General features: G+C 33.0%; 1 protein-coding gene and 1 pseudogene across 1 annotated transcript; one reads left to right on the forward strand and one right to left on the reverse strand.

Moving 5' to 3' along the window:
• The first annotated feature begins 1,240 nt into the window (after positions 1 to 1,240).
• On the forward strand, positions 1,241 to 19,074 carry LOC132733780 (zinc finger protein 845-like). Its single transcript, XM_060720462.1, is given in 3 exon segments — positions 1,241 to 1,400; positions 1,810 to 2,900; positions 17,505 to 19,074. Coding segments are annotated over 2 exon segments (2,313 nt in total). The 5' UTR covers positions 1,241 to 1,400; positions 1,810 to 1,851; the 3' UTR covers positions 18,769 to 19,074.
• A 1,687-nt stretch (positions 19,075 to 20,761) lies between these two features.
• Positions 20,762 to 22,188, reverse strand: LOC132733784 (uncharacterized; annotated as a pseudogene).
• Between the last annotated feature and the right edge of the window lie 369 nt (positions 22,189 to 22,557).

The following is a 22,557-nucleotide window of genomic DNA, read 5'->3' on the forward strand; positions in this document are numbered from 1 at the left end:
TTAATTAAAATTCGGAAGAATGATATGATACATAATCAGAACAAATTTACGTCTGTAAGTCAAAGTAACAAGAAGAAACAAATTTCAATCAAAAGTTAACAGAACACGGGTAAATATATATCATTATTTGTAATTACGTTTTAACGATAAATTGAACACTGTTTTTATGTCATAAATTATTTTTGCATTGATATTTAACTTTAACTTTTAACTGTGTGTACTTTATCACAATGTAGTATATTTTAACAGACAAATTTATTGTTCAAATCTCCAATAATCATTTAAATAAAATAGGAACGTCATCAGTATAAAAATCATCATTCGAAATATGGAGCTAGTTTTGATATTTACGTTCCAATAATTGAAAGCTTGTACAATACTAAAATTTCAGTGACAATACTGGAAATACAAAGGGGATTAAAATTTACTTGTTTATCTTACAGGATTCCCCTTAATTAGGCACACGAAAATGCATACTAGTGGTAAAATAATTCAATGCGATATTTGTTTTTAACTGTTCTAACGAAACTATTTTCTTAAAATGCATATGACAGTACACACAGGAGAAAAGAATTATAAATGTGAAACATGTGACAAAGCATTTGCATATAAATGTGATTTTAGCACTCACATGATCAGACACACAGGAGGGAAAGCAATTAAATGTGAAATATGTGACAAAGCCTTTTCTCATAAAGGTTATCTAAAAACTCATATCACAGTGCACACAGGAGAGAAGAATTATAAATGCGAAATATATGACAAAGCATTTTCTAATACTAGCAATCTAAAAACTCATATGACAGTGCACACGGGAGAAAAGAATTATAAATGTGAAATATGTGACAAAGCATTTGCTCATAAATGTACTCTAAAATCCCATATGGCAGTGCACACGGGAGAGAAAAATTATAAATGCGAAATATGTGCCAAAGTATTCGCTCGTAAATTTATTCTTCAATCTCATATACAAGTACATTTAGGACATAAGAATGCACATTTATTGATGTTTATTTCTAGAACATTATATTATCTGTTATATAAGTATATGTAATATCCGAGCATGTACGTTTCTCACACAAGTTTACCAAAATCTTCCTTATATTATTCTTTCGTGGTTTGCTAAATTGTTTCCTGATATAAAATAATTTCAAAGTAATTATCCGTTGTATTTCAGACCTTCCACTGTATACCACTGCATAAAGGTACACACTGGCATGGGTGTATACTAGTGGCAAAGTCTTATCAGTGGTTCCAAATGTCCATGTTGTGGAATTAAAGTGAAGTGACGAATTAACAAAAAAACGCGAGTTGGCAAGGGGGCGAATTGTCATTCATAAATGAGTGATTGCCCTTTGAAAGAAACCCGCCATTAAGTTGAGCTGACAAACGAAATAGTGGTGAGGAATTTTGTAACTGGTTCCTTTACGTGATAATTTTTGTAGATAGTGTCTCAATATGCAAAAAACATTTGTTCTTACACTTAATTTAGCGTTGTATTAATGCGTGGCAAAGCATTTTTCAAAAATGCAATCTTCTTTACAAATGCAATCATTTTGCGGAAACTTTTTCATTTTATAATATTTAGGGAAATAATTCATGCTGGGATGGTGATTGGACAAACCTTTTATAAAAAGGGGGAAAAACAACCTTTTTCTTTAATATTCTTTTTAAAGATTTGTTTAAATCATTTATTTTTTTGTTTATAGATAAAAGAAAAATTCATGCGTTGCTTTGTCACTTGTTAAGTTTTTTCATGATCTAAATCCAGTTATACCATCAGTATATTAAATGTTTGGCTTTTTTCAGGTCTTTATATGATATTTTGATCTATCTCAAAACAAGTGAAAAATGCAAAACATAAGAATGCACACTGGAGAAAAATTATTTACGTGCAAGTTGTGTGATATCAAATTCAGCACAATGAGTAACCTAAAAAGACACATGACAAAACAACATACCCGAGGAAAACAATTTCAATGTAACTTTTGTGATGGTACATTCACCAAAAAAGGTGGTCTAAAGCAACACCTGCCAATACATACTGGAGAAAAACCTTACAAATGTGATGTGTGTGATAGTTCATTCAGGCTTAAGTGTTATCAAAGGAAACACATGAGAAAACATACTGGAGAAAAACCATATAAGTGTGATGAATGTAATAGCACTTTTAGTCAAAAAGGTAGTCTTGATACTCATGCTAGAATACATACTGGAGAAAAGCCATTTAAGTGTAATGTATGTGACTCGGCATTTAGCGACAATAGTAGCCTTAGGCGACACCTTAGAATACATACTGGAGAAAAAACATTTAAATGTGATGATTGTCATAGTACATTCGGTCACAAAAGTCATCTGACAGAACACATGCGAATACATACTGGAGAAAAAACATTTTTATGTAATGTATGCAATTGTACTTTCATTTCAAAGAGTAAACTTTAACGACACATGCGAATACATACCGGAGAAAAACCGTTTAAATGCAAGTTATGTGATGATGCATTCACTAGAGCGAGTAGTCTGAAGCAACATATGAGGATACATACTGGAGAAAAACCATATAAATGTAATGTATGTGATAGTTTATTTAATCAAGCAAGTTTTCTAAAGAAACACATGAAAATACATATTGCAGAAAGAACATTTTTATGCAGTTCATGTAATTGTACCTTGAGTTCAATGAGTTCACTGAAACGTCATTTGAGAATACATACTGGAGAAAAACCATTTAAATGTGATGAATGTAATAGTACATTCAGTCAAAAAGGTAGTCTGACAGAACACATGAGAATACATACTGGAGAAAAACCATATAAATGTGATGTATGTGATAAAGCATTCAGACAAACAGGCAATCTGAAAGTACACATGAGAATTCATATAGCAGAAAAAACATTTTAAGAAAGTCTTTGCAATGGTTTTTTAGCTCACCTGTCACAAAGTGACATGGTGAGCTTTTGTGATCCCTTTTCGTCCGGTGTCCGTCTGTCCGTTAACTTTTACTTTAAACAACATCTCCTCATAAACCACACCGCAAATTCCATCTATCCCTTACAGGAATCTTTCTTTTGGTTGTCAACTTTAAGAATTGTTCAAAGAATTTAATTCAAATCAGAACTCTTGTTGCCATGGCAACCAAAAGAAAAAATTAAAATATCTTCGTTTAGGAAACTGCAAGAGTTAAAACTTAAATATTTGGCATAAAACATCATCTAGTCAGTGTCTACCAAGTTTGTTCAAATAAATGCCCTGGGGTCAAAATTGGCCCCGGCCTTGGGGGTCATTGATTTTCCTTATTTGTATAAAGTAAAAAACTTAAAAATCTTTTGTTAAAAACCCCAAATGGCTAGAGCTTTGATGTTAAGCATGAAAAATCCTCTAGTGGGTTTCTACCAAGTTTGTTCAAATAAATGCCCTGGGGTAAAAATTTGCCCCGCCCCCAGGGGTCATTTATTTCCTTATTGTATAAAGTAAAAACTTAAAATATCTTCTTTTAAAAAACCGCAAGAGCTAGAGCTTAAATATTTGACATAAAACATCACCTAGTCAGTGTCTTCCAAGTTTGTTCAAATAAATGCCTTGGGGTTAATATTGGCCCCGCCCAACGGGGTCATTGATTTTCCTTATTTGTAAAACCCCAAATAGCTAAAGCTTAGATATTAAGCATGAAACATCTTCTAATGGGTGTCTACCAAGTTTGTTTAAATAAAAGCCCCTCCCCACCCCAGGGGGTCATTGTTTTTCGCTATATGTATATAGTAAAAACTTAAAACACTTCTTTTAAAAACCCCAAAGAGTTAAAGCTTAGATTATTTATCATGAAACATCTTCTTTTGCTTAAATAACGGCCCCTGGTTTAAGATTGGCATTGGCCCAGGGGCCTATATACAGGTGAGTGATTTCAGGGCCATCATGGCCCTCTTGTTCAGTTCTATGAGCAAAATTAAGCTTTTCATGAGAAAACATACTCAGACAAACATGTTATGTGATATAATCATAAAACATTTCATTTAGATACATAAAGATAAATAAAAGAATAGTTACTGAATAGTTCCATTAAAATGTGAGTTTTGTGAAGATTCAAGATACATTTATAATAAGTGACTGTGAGTACATTTAAGCAACAGATGAGAATGCATGCCGGAGAAAACCGTACCCATTTGCATATGATTTGTGTGATAGTCGACATATGAAACAATAAATAGTGTAAGGTTGTAATTAAGATGATGGTTTATGCAGTTGTATTGTGTCAAGGCACACATGGGAATATAAATTGGACGGAGAAAAAACAAACATAATAATTTATTATGTAATGTAAGCATTGAAAGTTTCAATCTTGACATTTGAGAATATATGTATACACATTCTGATTTTTACATGCCTGATTATTCTACTCAACATGGTATTGCATTTTTGAATGTCAATCCTTCTGTCCATAGACAATTAGTTTCCAAATAATGACTTGAAGTATTATCACATTAATGTACAGTATTCTTTTATTTGACTTTTTTTTATTCTTTTTTGTTTTGTTATTTCATATTAAAGAACTGATTATAAGTTTTTTCCACTCAAAGGGTTTTTTGTTAATTGCATATACATTGTATATTTTTTGAGTTAATTTGTTTATTGTATGCTGATCATGAAAGTTTCCAACTTGAAATTTTATCACACTAATGTTGCCGTTTTGGATTTGTTTTTTTTCTGTCATGCCCTTTTGAATGGCCTTTTGAAATTGTTCTATATCTCAAGATACAGTTGTCATCGTGTATATTAACTAAGAATTTTAAAAAATAGCACAGCTATTGTGCGATAAATACACCAGATTTGTCCAAATATATGTACAAATGACCGAAACAAGTTGCTCAGTAATGTTATTGACCAGAATACATGTATATAATTATGTTTCCACTTCAAATAAGAGGGGGTATATTGCTTTGCATTTGTCTGTCTGTGTGTCCGTCGGTCCGTAGACCAAATGGTTTCCGAGTGATAACTAAAAAACTTCAAACTTGGTATGGTGAATTGTCAGTACCATTAGACAACCCTTATTGATTTTAGGGTCAAAGGTCAAAGTCACATTGACCTTGTAAGTAAAAACGGTTTCCGATCAATAACTTAAAAACCCTTTAACCTAGGAACTTTAAACTTGGTATGGTGACTAGCCATGACCAGTAAATGACCCCTATGGATTTTTGGGACAAAGGGCCAAAGGTCAAGGTCACATTGACCTTTTAATTAAAAACGGTTTCCGATCAATAATTAAAGAACCTTTGGGCCTAGGAACTTCAAACTTGGTATGGAGATTGATCATGACCAGCGGATGAACCCTATTGATTTTGGGTCAAGATGTCAAAGGTTAAGGTCACATTGACCTTTTAAGTAAAAACGGTTTCCGATCAGTCATTAAAGAACACTTAGGCCCACGAACTTCAAAATTGGTAAGATGATTGATCATGACCAGCAGATGACCCCTATTGATTTTGGGGTCAAAGGTCAAGGTCACATTGACTTTGTAGGTAAAAACGGTTTAAGATCAATAATTAAAGAATGCTTAGGCCTATGAACTTCAAACTCGGTATGATGATTGGTCATGAAAAGCATATGAACCCTATAGATTTGTGGGTCAAGGGGTCAAAGGTCAATGTCACATTGACTTGTAGTTAAAAATAGTTTCCACTCAATACCTAAAAGACGCTGAGGCCTAGGAACTTCAAACTTGGTATGGTGATTGTTCATAACCTGCAATTGACCCCTATTGATTTCGGGGTCAAGGGGTCAAGGTCACATTGACTTTGTAGATAAAAACAGTTTTTGATCAATTTCTAAAGAATATTTAGGCCTAGGAACTTCAAACTTGGTATGGTGACTAGCCACGACCAGTAAATGACCCTCATAGATTTTTGGGACAAAGGGCCAAAGGTCAAGGTCACATTGACCTTTTAATTAAAAACGGTTTCCGATCAATAATTAAAGAACCTTTGGGCCTTGGAACTTCAAACTTGGTATGGAGATTGATCATGACTAGCAGATGAACCCTATTGATTTTGGGTTAAGATGTCAAAGGTTAAGGTCACATTGACCTTTTAAGTAAAAACGGTTTCCGATCAGTCATTAAAGAACCCTTAGGCCCACGAACTTCAAACTTGGTAAGATGATTTATCATGACCAGCAGATGACCCCTATTGATTTTGGGGTCAAAGGTCAAGGTCACATTGACCTTGTAGGTAAAAACGGTTTAAGATCAATAAGTAAAGAAGGCTTAGGCATATGAACTTCAAACTTGGTATGATGATTGGTCATGAAAAGCATATGAACCCTATAGATTTGTGGGTCAAAGGTCAATGTCACATTGACTTGTAGTTAAAAATGGTTTCCACTCAATACCTAAAGGACGCTCAGGCCTAGGAACTTCAAACTTGGTATGGTGATTGTTCATAACCTGCAATTGACCCCTATTGATTTCGGGGTCAAGGGGTCAAGGTCACATTGACCTTGTAGATAAAAACAGTTTCTGATCAATAACTAAAGAACATTTAGGCCTAGGAACTTCAAACTTGGTATGGTGACTAGCCATGACCAGTTAATGACCCCAATAGATTTTACGGACAAAGGGCCAAAGGTCAAGGTCACATTGACCTTTTAATTAAAAACGGTTTCCGATCAATAATTAAAGAACCTTTGGGACTAGGAACTTCAAACTTGGTATGGAGATTGATCATGACCAGCAGATGAACACTATTGATTTTGGGGTCAAGATGTCAAAAGTTAAGGTCACATTGACCTTGTAAATAAAAACGGTTTCCGATCAGTCATTAAAGAACCTTTAGGCCTACGAACTTCAAACTTAGTAAGATGATTGATCATGACCAGCAGATGACCCCTATTGATTTTGGGGTCATAGGTCAAGGTCACATTGACCTTGTAGGTAAAAACGGTTTAAGATCAATAAGTAAAGAATGCTTAGGCCTATGAACTTCAACCTTGGTATGATGATTGGTCATGAAAAGCATATGAACCCTATAGATTTGTGGGTCAAGGGATCAAAAGTCAATGTCACATTGACTTGTAGTTAAAAATGGTTTCCACTCAATTCCTTAAGGACGATGAGGCCTAGGAACTTCAAACTGGGTATGGTGATTGTTCATAACCTGCAATTGACCCCTTTTGATTTCGGGGTCAAGGGGTCAAGGTCACATCGATCTTGTAGATAAAAACAGTTTCTGATCAATAACTAAAGAACATTTAGGCCTAGGAACTTCAAACTTGGTATGATGATTGCTCATGAAAAATAGATGACCCCTATTGATTTTGGGGTCAAGGGGTCAAAGCTCAAGTTCATATTTATTTTGTTGGTAAAAACGGTTGACGATCAATAACTTGACAACCCATGAGCTGTTGGCCCCCAAACTTGGTAGGTGCTTTTGACTTGACAATTAGACGACCCTTATTGATTTAGGGGTCAAGGAGTCAAAGGTCAATGTCAAATTAACCTTGTAGGTAAAAAAGTTTTCCGATCAATAAATTGACAATCCCATAGTTGCTGGCCCTCAAACTTTGTAAGTGCATTAGTCTTAGCCAGTAGATAACCCCTTAAGTCATGACCAAAAGATAACCCTTATTAATTTTTTGTTCACTAGGTCAGAAGTCACACATGACTAATTGGCTGTCGATAAGGGACATACATATTTTACAAACAAATCTTGTTAACAAGAAGTGTCTTAAAAAAGATACTCGGCCGAAGAAAAACTGGTTAACTTGCATATGTTAGGTCCTAGTTTTCCATGCAAAGTCATATAGAATTGTTAGCATTCCTTTCGTAACAATGATATAACAATTTCTTGTAGGGTTATTAATCTTGAAAAATGGAACACCTTATTTCAGATGTTTGTGTTTCTAAACAAGCATTTCGTGTTTCGGTAAGTGAACTCATTTTCTAACACCAACATCAAGGCATTCAGTAAGGCAATTATTTTTGTAAATACTTGATTAATTTGCAAAAATGTATACAAATTATATATAATTTTTATCAAATGAACACGCCAATAAACATATAATATATTAGACACTTATTGAACATCATAAAAAGGGGTAAATTATTCTCATTATTTAAAAAAAATCCGATCTTGTGTAAAATAAATAAATCTATATTGAAATACCCTGATCAAACCTGGTGTACAACCATTCCAGACGTTGAATTTCTCTTTATGCGGTGAAAATAACGGAAAGTCGGTGATAATAATATGAAAATATGCGACTTTGTTTAAGTTTAAAATAATGATGTTTTAAGTTTAAACACTTTTTTTCACACCGATTTAACACAAAATAGAGCTTCCTCTCAAATCAGTTATTGAAAAGATCGGTTGAATATAATGACATTTTGAATAAATGAAGTGTCACTCAGAATTCCAGCACCAAATGTCTTAATTTGGCGCGTTTGAATACAACTTTTCTAAAACAGATCAATCGCCCCGGAATAATTACTCTTTCAACAGATGTTGTTATATTCAATTCAATTCAATTCTATATATTATTTAGCAAAAACATATAAATGTTCATCTCCAATATATAACATATATACAAAACTTAACAAAAGCGGGACAAATACAAAGAGAAAAGTATCAAGTCGTATATAAAATAATACTATCAAATTCTATCGCCAATAACTATGCATTATGAAACCATAAATAACATATATTTACTTACTTTTTAGTACATAAATCATGCCTGAAATTTTTCGCGCCAAATGTAAGCTTTGTAAACGTATTTTGCAAAGTTTTTTAATAACATCACTTTGTTAACAAATTAAAAGAGATTTTAATTAGAACAAACTTGGCCAATGGCCATAATAATTAGGTAAAATATTAAATCTAAGTTGTCTGTAAAAAAGACATACTAAAAGGAAATGATATTCATACATTTGTATTTACATTTAATACACGTGGTAATAAATAAGGAAACCTCACATTAATAAATACAAAAAAGCTTAGTTTGGCCAACATTCTTACGGTCAAAAATAATAATAATAACAACAAAAATTAATGACTTAAAGCACAAAAATTTAAATAGGAATAGCTGGCATCTGAAGCATTATAGTTTTCATATTGGACCTTGATTCTAGAGTCTATTTTCATGGATTGTAGACAGCATAAAGAGCTTTGGGATTTATTCACATACTTTTTGTTGCTTAATTTGGATCTCGTGTCTAACAAAAGCTTTTTGTGTGTGCAAGTTTGGATAAGCCTCAATCTATTTAGATACAATGTATTGAAAAAATAATAAACTATTCGAAGGAACAAACAAGTAGACCTTGCATTGCAACATAGTTTTTTAGAAAAAAAACATTACACCCTTATTACCGTTTTTTAGTTATTGTAACTTTCTTTCTTTCTTTCTTTTGTTCTTACATTTTTAGAATTGTGATGAAAAATACGGTTTTCCTTAATCTAAGGGAAACAACTTAATGTAATGAAAATATACCGTGTCTACAGATTTGCTTCCCTTTCATAATAAACTGATTGTCTATGAGGGTGTCGTACCAAGACAGTATAGGCCATATGACCAATTTCCATCTTTGAAGGAAGTCCTCAGGTGCTCCCTTTAGCATTATTCAAAGCATGAACGGGCACCTGAGTAGAGTCATCGAAGTCCGTTAAGCTATCTGGATAGCTAGTCTACCAAGGTCTCTTACACAGAGGTTTGATGTCAACGACCTTAATCCCTCTGTCTCTGTCATTCTGTCTTGCAATGAAAACAACAACAACAAATACATTTTAAAGTGTCATTGCATTCCGTCAATAGAATTAGGAGTAATGCCAAAATGCACTGGCAAATTTATTTAAGATAAATATAAAATATATTAGCACTGATGGTTTATTCAGACGTATATGAAGTGTTATAATTGCTGAAATTTATCCTTTTTGTTCCAAGATAAAACTGATTATTATCCTGCTATATAGTGCCCATTCTGGTCAATGCATTTATATGGTGGAATATGAAATCTAGAAACCATCATGAATCATGCGTCAACACTTTTTTTCTTTGCTGAACTTAATTTCTAGGTAAAGATGACGCTGGCCGTGATTGGATTCGCTGCATACTTTGGACAAGCCTTCGATAGTTTTTTCATCGGATCAACATAATTTTAAATCGTCATTTTTTCAAAGATCGGAAGTAGATATTTTTAGAGTGTATTTTAAAAGCTACACCTCATGCAATGTTTATATCAAACTTTATTGAGTTATAATGCCACCGGCCCATACACATATAAAGATTTATAATACAAAATATACATCTGTGGATGCTACAAATCAGACATGGTTAAGACATAATAGAAATATATAAAACAAAATGTCAACAATTATCATAGAAATAGAATTGGTACTAATTATCTAATCATAGACAAAAATAAACGTGTTCTTTAAGCGCTACATTTATCAAAGAAAAGTATAAATTACTAATTATCTAAACATAGACAAAAATTGATCACGTTCTCTAAACGCTAGATATAGAAAAGTTGCTAATTTCTTAATTGTATCAATATCTTGAGTTGACATCAGATTATATTATTTTATGTATGAAGGATATTTCCAGTTTATATAAAAATTATTAACGGTAAAAGTAGGTTGATTCCATAATATTGTCTTGAACAATAAAGACAAAACAATTTAAAAGCAGAAAGGACTAAAAGGGCAATTTTATTTGAAATACAAATGAATTGTTAAAAAACATAGATATATATCCGTTTCATTTTCTTTAAAAAGTTGCTTGAAAAAAGTGTTGATTGAGATCTAAATGATTAAGAAAGAACATTTATTGTTGTTTATTTCTAGAACATTGTATTATATGTTATATAAGTATATGTAATATCCGAACATGTACGTTATCACACGAGTTTACCAAAAACTTCCATATATTATTCTTTCGTGGTTTGCTAAATTGTAGTCTAATACAAAATAATTTCAACGTAATTTTTCGTTGTATTTCAGACCTTCCTCTATATACCACTGCATGAAGGTACAAACTGGCCTGGGTGTATAATGGTTGCAAAGTCTAATCACGTGGTTTCAATAGTCTTTGATGTGAAATTAAAGTGAAGTGACGAATTAACAAAAAGAGCGAGTTGGCAAGGGGACGAATTGTCATTTATAAATGAGTAATTGCCCTTTGAAAGTAACCCGCCATTAAGTTGAGCTGAAAAAACAAAATAGTGTGGTAAGGAATATTTTTACTGATTCCTTTACGCGATAATCTGTGTAGATAGTGAACATAATTTTCCTCTCAATATATGCTACACTACAGTTGTAATATGAAATTAGGCAAAGCCTATGAACGGGGAAGTCGTTAACAGGTTAAGAAATTCATTTTATTCTTTCCGTTGTATTTTTTTAAAAGGGGGCAGGGGACTAGTTCTGGCTTCCAAAACTTTATAAGCCGCTCTTTAACATTTTTGTTTTTCATCTGATGCGGCTTTCACGTCATGTCATAGTATATAAACGGGTACGCTGAAGACCTTAAACTAGCAGGGGACATATTCGAATGATGCAAATTTTTCCAGATTAAACAGTTTTATATTGTGCAAATTGACATAATAATGCATAATTGAGCACTTTCAATTGTTACAAATGTATATAATGTCATATAAGTCAACAGTGGTATCTTTATTGCACATTTAGGTGTATGCCAGATTAAATGGGGTTTGGTTTGCTGTAAAATTCATTTTGGGACATTAAATGTGGCTGTAATATTGTTTTTAAAATACTTCATGGTATTTAAGTGATGGTGGAATACAGAAAAATGACCATCTCACAGGTTCCTGGCACTTGATATTAAGAAAATCATGTAACAGGCATGGTCATTGTACTAGTTACTTCCCCTGAAATAGGGTCTTTTTTAAATCTTTGATTAAATACAAAGTAACCGCAGTACACACTTTTCGAAGTTAACTTAATGTTTAATGCGAAATACTCCATAAGTTAAGAAAATAAAAGGAAACGCTTTAATGTGGATCACATAAAAAATCTTAAGGGGACAGGGGACATATTCGAATGATGGCCGCGGTCAATTTTTTTAATAACTCAGACATGGTGTTTTGAATGTACTGATAACTTCTGATATTTCTCTGTCATTGTAATTCTTTCTTGTTTGTGTGCAGGAAATGAGAAGTATTTTTGGGCTTTTACCTGAAACTTAGCATTTTGGTAGCTTTTTATGTATTTCTGACTCTCTGAATGGAGGTGAAAAAGTTAAAAATCAAGCTTTGACAGTTGGCGCCAAACAAGTAAGAAATTTCAGATATTTTGTGAAAAATCTAAACATATGACAGACATTTTTTTGTTCATTTCTGAAAATAGCTCTCCAAAGCTTGCACTGCGTGTTATTGATATTTTTAAAGGAATCGGGTGGATTCGGGAGTATGCTGCACCTTCATGAAGATTGCCCATATTGTATATTTTAGGTATGATTTTGGCTGGGTGGGGGTAAATATAAATTGCTGTCAGTCATTTTTTTGAAGGAGCAATGCATGCAAACTATTATTTTCTTCAATGTATGTCATATATCATTGCATAATGCTGTGAATAATGCTGTGCAACTGTTTATCTGCCTGTGAAACAGATTTTGAAATATTTGGAATTGTGTTTCTGGTCACACTGAAATACAAAATTTTTCATTTTTAGGTCCCCTGCCCCCTAAAGGTGTCATTCGGAATTACATGCAACGCTTCCATTTTCATTCGGAACACTCGACGTTCATTAATTTATCAGAAAAGTTGAGATTTGTTCCGTTATCAGAATACACCGCCTTTTATCATTGAGTTACATTGTAAATGGCAGGGCCCGACTAGAACTGACACTGAAAATTTCATTGCTATGTATAGAATACTATATATTTTTTAATTGTTTTTTTTTATTTGATTTTCTTTTTAATATACATGTGAAGTCTATAGCCGGGCAAGCCAAGCCCGGATCCGCCTCGCGGGCCCGGTCTATGACTTCCCCGTATTAATGCGGTGGCATAGTTTTTTAGCTCGACTTTTCTATGAAAAGGGGAGCTATCCTACTCGCCCCGGCGTCGGCGTCGGCGTTAGCGTCGGCGTTGGCGTCACACCTTGGTTAAGTTTTTCGTACCACCCCACTTTATTTCAGAAGTATTACAAGTATGGCTTTGAAACTTACCATACTTGTTCACCATCATAACCTCCATCTACAGACAAGAGTACATAACTCTGTCAAGGTTTTTGACAGAATTATGGCCCTTTTTTGACTTAGAAAGTGTATTGAGCTTGGTTAAGTTTTTTGTACCACCTCACTTTATTTCAAAACCATTGGAGGTATTGCTTTGAAACTGACCATACTTGTTTACCATCACGACCTTCATCAACAGACAAGAGGACATAACTCTGTCAAGGTTTTTGACAGAATTATGCCCCTTTTTGACTTAGAAAATACATTGAATATGGGTAAAATCCACTTATTGCCTTAACCCTTTGAGATATTGCTTTGAAACTTTTAATGCTATTTTCACATCATTACCCCCATCTGTACGCAAGAGAAGGTAACTCTGTCAAGGATTTGTTTTAAAAATTAAGGCCTTTTATCGACTTAGAATCTTGGTTAAGTTTTTAGTACCAGTCCACTTTTTGACTGAACTGTTTGAGATATTAATTTGAAAGTTGGAATACTTGTTTACCATCATGGTCCCAAAACATGGCAGGAGAAGGTAATTCTGTTAAGGATTTTATTTGAATTATGGCCCTTTTTGACTTAGAAACTCAGTTAAGATTTTCATTCTTGTCCACTTGTTGACTTAACCATTTGAGATATTACTTTGGAAGTTGGAGTTCTTATGTGCCATCATGAGACCTATCTGTAAGCAAGAGAAGATAACTCTGTGAAAATGTTTCTTGATTTGTACTTAGAAATTCCTAGTTAAAGTCTTGTGTGCCCTTAACTGTCAAAGTTTTGTTTTATATGCAAGCACTAAAAAAGTCGAGCGCGCTGTCCTTCTGACAGCTCTTGTTTTCAAATGCAATCATTTTGCGGTAACTTTTTCATTTTGTATTATTTAGGGAAATAATTCATACTTGGATAATATAACAAGGGTGAATGGACAAACCTATTATAAAAGGGGGAAAACAACCTTTTTCTTTAATATTCTTTTCAGAGATTTGTTTATTAAATTAATAATACATGCAATAATTTTTAGACTAATTTCCGGGACACTTTTCATATGGAGGTGGGGCATTGAACAGCAAACGTATTTTTTTAATTTACATAGTGATTTACAACCTATATTACCGGTATTTACAACATGCAAATTTAATGACACTAATATGAAATTAGGTGCTACCTATGGCGCGGAAAGCTCTTATGAATTATGATTTTAGCATAACATGTTTAGTGTACATGTTAACCAGATTTTTCTTGCAGGTATTTTGTACCGTAAACAAAACGAATAAATTGATGGTGTGAAACTTATTATTGGGGCGCCCGAAAATCTCCATTTTTGTTAATCTCTAATCACAGTTGTTGTTTTAACGTTATTTTTTAATGCGCTTATTTATCAAAAAGTATACGTTAAAGTAACTTTTTATATTTATAATCGTTACTATAGTTCTATTAATGAAATGCATGTTTATTTTCTGATTTTGTACATCATTTTTTCACTGGAAGTGTTATTTATCATGCGTCTGCTATCAATAGTCTGAATTATGTAGAAGCTCATTTAAAGCGCTCTGATATCTATATTTAGCTCAAAAGGATTTCAAAATGGCGGCGCCCAGTATCTAAGGATTTTTTCACAGCTGATTTGGTATAGGATATAATATTTTTTGAAATTTTCATTTACTTTTAATTTGATTTTACTTGAATTGATACGCGTCATACATGTTATCTAAGAGCCCTACAGCCCTCGAGGGTTTTTTGGCCCCGCTCGGACTCTCCGCGTATAAACATAACAAAATGTCAATAATTATTAACAGTTTTTCTTTCTTTTAAGCTCACCTGAGCAATGCTCACTGTGAGCTATTGTGATGGCCCTGTGTCCGTCGTCCATCGTCGTGCGTCGTCAACTTTTGAACATTAACAACATCTCCTCTGAAACCAATGACTGCACATCAACCAAACTTTACAGAAATGATCCTTGGTTGGTCCCCTTTCAAAGTTGTTCAAATGGTTCCGGTCTGTTGCATATGTAGGTCATAGGGCCAGAAAAGGATTTCAAAAAACACAAAATTAAAAAATCCTCTTGTCTGAAAGTACATGGGCCAGAGCTTTGATTTTTGGTATATGGTATCATCTATGGGTCCTCTACCAAAGTTGTTCAAATTTTATCCCTAGTGTCAAAATTGGCCCCGCCCCAAGGGGTCATAGGTTTTTCCTTACATGTATATAGTAAAATCTAAAAAAATCTTCTTCTCTGATTTGGCAAAGGCTACAGATTAGATATTTGGCATGAAGCATTGTGTAGTAGACCTCTATCAAGATTGTTCAAATAATGGCCCTTGGGTCAAAATTGGCCCTGCCCCAAGGGATCATTGATTTTCATTTCATACATATAGTGAAAACTTGAAAAATCTTCTGGTCTGAAAGTAAATGCCTTAGAGCTTTGATATTTGGTCTATGGTATCATCTGAAGTTCCAATACCAAAGTTGTACAAATTTTGTCCCTAGTGTCAAAATCGGCCCCACCCCTGGTGGTCATAGATTTTTCTAATATGTATATAGTAAAACATAAAAAAACCTTCTTCTCTGAATTGGCAAAGGCTACAGGTAAGATATTTGGCATGAAACATTGTTTGGTAGACCTCTTCCAAGATTGTTCAAATAATGGCCCTCGGGTCAAAATTGGCCCAGCCCTCTGGAGGGGGGGCCATTGATTTTCATTATATACATATAGCGAAAACTTGAAAAATCTTCTGGTCTGAAAGTAAATGGCCTAGAGCTTTGATATTTGGTCTATGGTATCATCTATAGGTTCAAAACGAAAGTTGATCAAATTTTGTTGTCGGTCCCGCCCCCGGGGGTCATTGATTTTCCCTATATGCATATAGTAAAAACTTAAAAAATCTTCTTTTAAAGAACCCAAAGAGCTAGAGCTAAGATATTTAGCATGAAACATCTTCTAATGGGTATCTATCAAGTTTATTCAAATAAAAGCCCTGGGTTCAAAATTGGCCCCGCCCAAGGGGGTCATTGATTTTCCCTATATGCATATAGTAAAAACTTATAAAATCTTCTTTTAAAGAACCCAAAGAGCTAGAGCTAAGATATTTAGCAATAGGTGTCTACCAAGTTTGTTCAAATAAGAGCCCTGGGGTCAAAATTTGCCCTGCCCCGGGGGTCATTGATTTTCCTTATATGTGTAAAGCAAAAACATTAAAAAAAATCTTCTTTGAAAAAAAAAAACAACAAATAGCTAGAGTTTTGTTACTAAGCATGAAACATCTTCTAGTGAGTGTCTACAAAGTTTGTTCATATTAAAGCCCTTGGGTCAAAATTGGCCTCACCCCGGGGGTCATTGATTTTATTTATGTGTATAGCAAAAACTTAAAAAAAACCTCTTTGAAAAAACCCAAATAGCTAGAGTTAAGATATATAGCATGAAACATCTTCCAATTAGTGTCTTTAAAGTTTGTTCAAATAAAAGCCCTAGGGTTAAAATTGGTCCTGCCCCGAGGGACATTGATTTTCCTTATATGTGTATAGCAAAAACTTAAAAATCTGATTAAAAAAAACAAACAAAATAGCTAGAGTTTAGATATTAAGCATGAAACATCTTCTAGTGAGTGTCAAATGGGGTCAAAACTGGCCCCGCCCTAGGGGTGTCATTGCTTTTAACTATATGTGTATAGTTCAATCTTATAAAATCTTTTTTTTTTAAAAAACTCAACGAGCCAAACCTTAGATGTTTAGCATGAAATATCTTCGAATGGGTGTCTAACAAGTTTATTCAAACAAAAGCCCTAGGGTTTAAACTGGCCCCACTCTGGGGGCCTATATACAGGTGAGCGACTTCAGGACCATCATGGCCCTCTTGTTTAAATATTTAGGCATCATCAATTCAATCAGTCGTAGAATAGAATATAGTAATGTTAAGAAAGGACAATTAGCCATGACGTTTACCTGAAACATTCGCTGAATCCTGTACATTTCATCACCTATTATTTAGCGATATTTTGAGCGTTCGTTATCTATAGCGTTCTAGAATAGTTTATAAAAATGGACAATAAGGTTATATAAAAATGTAAAATTTCTTGCTAGAAAGTAGATTAATTTAGAGTTTTGTCACTGGGCCATAAATCATCTCCAGGACAGACACTTTATTTCCAGGACTTTCACGGACCTTCGGGACTTTATGGCATGCAATATGGTTTAAATCATTTATTTATTTCTTTACAGAAAAAGTTATGTGTTGTCCTCGCACAGCTATGTCACTTTTTAATTTTTTTTTATGATCTAAATCCAGTTTTGCCTTAAGTATATTAAATGTTTTGGTTTTTTCAGGTCTTTATATGATATTTTGATCTATCTCAAAACAAGTGAAAAAATGCAAAACATAAGAATGCACACTGGAGAAAAACTATTTACGTGCAAGTTGTGTGATATCAAGTTCAGCAGAATGAGTAACCTAAAAAGACACATGAGGCAACAACATACCCGAGAAAAACAATTTCAATGTAACTTTTGTGATGGTACATTCACCACAAAGAGTAATCTAAAGCAACACCTGACAATACATACTGGAGAAAAACCTTACAAATGTGATGTGTGTGATAGTTCATTCAGCCTAAAGTGTTATCAAAGGAAACACATGAGAAAACATACTGGAGAAAAACCATATAAGTGTGATGAATGTAACAGCACTTTTAGTCAAAAAGGTAATCTTAATACTCATGCAAGAGTACATACTGGAGAAAAACCATATAAATGTGATAAATGTAATAGCACTTTTAGTCAAAAAGGTAGTCTTAATACTCATGCGAGAATACATACTGGAGAAAAGCCATTTCAATGTAATGAATGTTATAGTACATTCAATCAAAAACGGTATCTGACAGAACACATGAAAATACATACAGGAGAAAAACCATATACATGTGATATTTGTAATAGTGCTTTCATTTCAAAGAGTAATCTTAAGCGACACATGCAAATACATACCGGAGAAAAACCGTTTAAATGTGATGAATGTAATAGCACATTTGGTTTAAAAATTCGTCTGACTGAACATATGAGAAAACATATTGGTGAAAAACCATTTTTATGTTATGTTTGTAAAAAAGCTTTCATTTCAAAGAGTAATCTTAAGCGACACATGCAATTACATACCGGAGAAAAACCATTTAAATATGATGATTGTTATAGCACATTTGGTCAAAAAAGTTCTTTGACAGAACATATGAGAAAACATACTGGAGAAAAACCATTTTTATGTTATGTATGTAATAGTGCTTTCTTTTCAAAGAGTATTATTGAGCGACACATGCGAATACATACTGGAGAAAAACCATTTAAATGTGATAAATGTTACAGTGCATTTGGTCAAAAATGTTCCTTGACAGAACACTTGAGAATACATACAGGAGAAAAACCGTTTAAATGTGATGTTTGTTATATTACTTTCATTTCTAAGAGTAATCTTATGCAACACAAGCGAATACATACCGGAGAAAAACCATTTAGATGCGATGAATGTTACAGTGCATTTGGTCAAAAATGTTCTTTGACAGAACACGTGAGAATACATACAGGAGAAAAAACCGTTTAAATGTGATGTATGTTATATTACTTTCATTTCTAAGAGTAATCTTAAGCGACACATGCAAATACATACTGGAAAAAAAACATTTAAATGTGATGAATGTTACAGTACATTTGGTCAAAAAATTCATCTGACAAAACATATGAGAAAACATACTGGAGAAAAACCATTTTTATGTTATTTGTAATAATACTTTTATCTCAAAGAGTAATCTTGAGCAACACATGCAAATACATACTGGAAAAAAAACATTTAAATGTACTGAATTGGTGTAATAGTACATTCGGTCAAAAAAGTTATTTGACAGAACACATAAGAATACATACAGGAGAAAAACCGTTTAAATGTGATGTATGTAACAATATTTTCATTTCAAAGAGTAGTCTTAAGCAACACATCAAGGCACACATGGGAATATATATTGGACGGAGAAAAAAAAATGTATTAAATTTAAGCGATTGAAGTTTCAATCTTGACATTTGAGAATACATGCATGCTGTTTTTTACACGCCTGATGAGTCTGCAGGACTTAACTTGATTTTGCTTTTGAATGTCCGTCTCTCTGCCCATAGACAATTAGTTTCCAAATGATGTCTTGAAGGATAATCACATTAATGTACAGTTATCTTTTATTTGACTTATTTTTCCTGTTATTTCATATTAAAGAACTGATTAATAGTTTTTTCCACTCAAAGGGTTTTTGTTACTTGCATATACATTGTATATTTGTATGTCATTTGCAGAAAAGCAATTATCTAGAGATAAAAAAAAAAACATTCATACAAAGTTATATCAGAAACATTGTAAAAATCATGCTGTGTAAAACAGGAAAAGGTAATATACATGTATGAGCATATATATAGTGTAGCTAACTTGAAAGGTGTTAAGTAAAGTGTTTGGGTGAAATACCCTCTGTAAGTAGTTACTACAATATAGCCCTTTCTTTATTTGTTTATTGTATTGTATTGTTCCGTTTTTCCTCCTTTTTCCTTCATATAGCACTTTCTTAATTTGTTTATTGTATATATCTTCAAAGTTTTATTACACTTATAAAGGAATGTTGCCGTTTTTGATTTGTTGTTCTTTCGCTCTCTGTCATGCCCTTTTGAATGGCCTTTTGAAATTGTTCTATGTTTCAAGATACAGTTGTCAAATTGTATATTAAGACTATTAAGTAAGAACTTAAGAAAAATAATACAGCTATTGTGCGAAAGTAGCACTAGATCTGTCCAAATATATATACAGAAATATTGTATTGTTCCGCTTTCCCTTCTTTTTCCTTCAAAAAGCCCTTAATTTTTTGTTTATTGTATGCTGATTTTGAAAGTTTCCCACTTGAAATTTTATCACACTAATAAAGGAATGTTGCCGTTTTTTGTTGTTCTTTCGCCCTCTGTCATGCCCATTTAAATGGCCTTTTGAAATTGTTCTATATTTCAAGATACAGTTGTTATCAAGTAACGCAAGAATTTTAAAAATAACACGGGGTATTGTGCGATAGTCACAACAGATTTGTCCAAATATATGTAGAAATGTCCGAAACAATTTGCTCCGTAATGTAATTGACCAGAATACATGAATATAATTACCAAGAAGTATCTTTAAAAAAGATACTCGGACGAAGTAAAACTGGTTAACTTGCATATGTTAGGTCTTAGTTATCCATGCAAAGTCATATAGAATTGTTAGTATTCCTTGGGTAACAATGAAATATAACAATTTCTTGTAGGGTTATAAATCTAGAAAAATGGAACACCTAATTTAAAATGTTTGTGTTTCTAAACAAACCTTACGTGTTTCGGTAAGTAAACTCATTTTCTAACACAAACATCAAAACATTGAGTAAGGCAATTATTTTTGTAAATACTTTATTAATATGCAAAAATGTATACAAATTATATATCATCATTTTATCAAATGAACACATCAAAAAACATATAAATATATTATATAAGACACTTATTGAGCATCTTAAAATAAGGGTACCTGATAAGTTCTGTTATTATTCTCATTATTTTTGACAAAATTTAATATTCAGATCTTGTGTAAAATGAACTCGGTATGTTTCAAAAGCAAAATTTCTAGCTATTTAAGCAATAACCGTTTATATCGCATGCTTGGTCTAAGTAAGTTTGTGTTTGGAGAAAAAAAAATGCAGAAAACAAAAAAGCAAAGAATACTATGAATATATCATAGGAAATTAAAAAAAGAATGATTTATTGATCAAATTTATTGCTTTTTGAAGGCAAGATATAGCAAAAATCTTGATTTTAATTACTTATTATTTAAAGGTCAGAAGCACAGGCAGGTATGTATTTTGTCAGTATCAAATCAAGGAGGAATAACATACGTTTTGTCCATACATAATTATATAACAATATTATGTGTAAGAGCATTTTTGTGAGTGTTCTATTCACTTTATTCATATACATTTGTATATTGGGATGACTATTATTCCTGTATCATTATTGTTCCTAGGTAAAACCAGTCATTATCGCGTGGTGGCGTGTAAACTTGAAGTTCTACTTCCGGTTTTAAATATTTCCTTCCGGTCTTTGAAAACATGGCGTAAATGACTTGTTGATCCGTATTAGATAATCCTTGTGATATAAAGAAATCAACAGCATCCTCGAATTGTGCGGCAAATTTAATTACATAATCTCGTTTACCAAAAAATAAACCTCCGCCTAATAAAACAAGATTTTGTTTCATGATTGTTGCTGGACTTCTGTCGAATTTTAGTTTTGAGTTTATAAGATTGAATGCAATTTTTGTGTCATCAAAACTGGGCGGCTTGGTCAGGTAAAAATTATTCTCTGATTTTCGGTTTCTGAAGTATCCTATATCAATCCACATGTAATAGGCTGTACTGAAAGCATTCATCTTCGCCGCGCGTTATATCATGTCATACTTTGCATGTTGTGCGCATGCGTAAGCAGGCACAACAGTATTCGGATAGTGTTTCGGATACGTACTAGATTCAAATATTTTCTTTATCTTATCGATATTCTGAAAAGCCCAGGATGAAGACCTGTCTAAGAGGACTATTTTTGTTGACATCAAAGATTCATTCCTTATAGCCGTTATGTGTAATTTGAAAAATTCAGAATCAGTGAAGATCACCATTGGATTTTTGACGTGTCGAAAAATTCTCGCCCAATTATGATACATATCCCTCGTAAAGTATGTTCCTGAGTGTCCTTTCCGAAATGTGCCAAGATCAAAGTATGCCGTTACAACAGTAACATTTGAATTCATTGTTGAGTTTGGTTGGTAATAATTAACAGTCTTCCCAGGGTCAACTAGTGTTGACTGAAAATAGAGTCATTAAAGTAAGTTGGATTCAATTCAACAAAATGTTGGGTTTTATTTACAAGTAACCTCAACGATAGTTTAAAAGTGATTACAAGAATATGTTTTATTTAAGCAAATTCGAGGAAAGACAAATACCGATTGAGTCAACATGCTTGCAACATGCAGTATATTATGAGAAAAGCAAGCACTTTCTTGAATATCATGCAGACAACATCTTTTAAAAGCAATTTAGAAACCGCAATAATTCGATACTTTTCAAAGCAAATATATTCATTTAAAGTGCTTAAAATCCGACCAATAGATTGATTTTGTATGATTAACAGACTGTTTCGCGTATGTTCATGTATATTAATTTAAAGAGTAAAAGCTTTTGATCAAACATTACTACCATTGAAATAAAAACAAGAAGAAACACTCGTATTTAACCTGCCATATACTACAGATTCATGTGATAAACCTCACAATGATGTGTCATAATTA

This window comes from Ruditapes philippinarum, unplaced genomic scaffold (genome assembly GCF_026571515.1).
Source record: "Ruditapes philippinarum isolate M1 unplaced genomic scaffold, ASM2657151v2 ctg3911_1_1_1_1, whole genome shotgun sequence".
In the NCBI taxonomy this organism is placed as follows: Eukaryota; Metazoa; Mollusca; class Bivalvia; order Venerida; family Veneridae; genus Ruditapes; species Ruditapes philippinarum.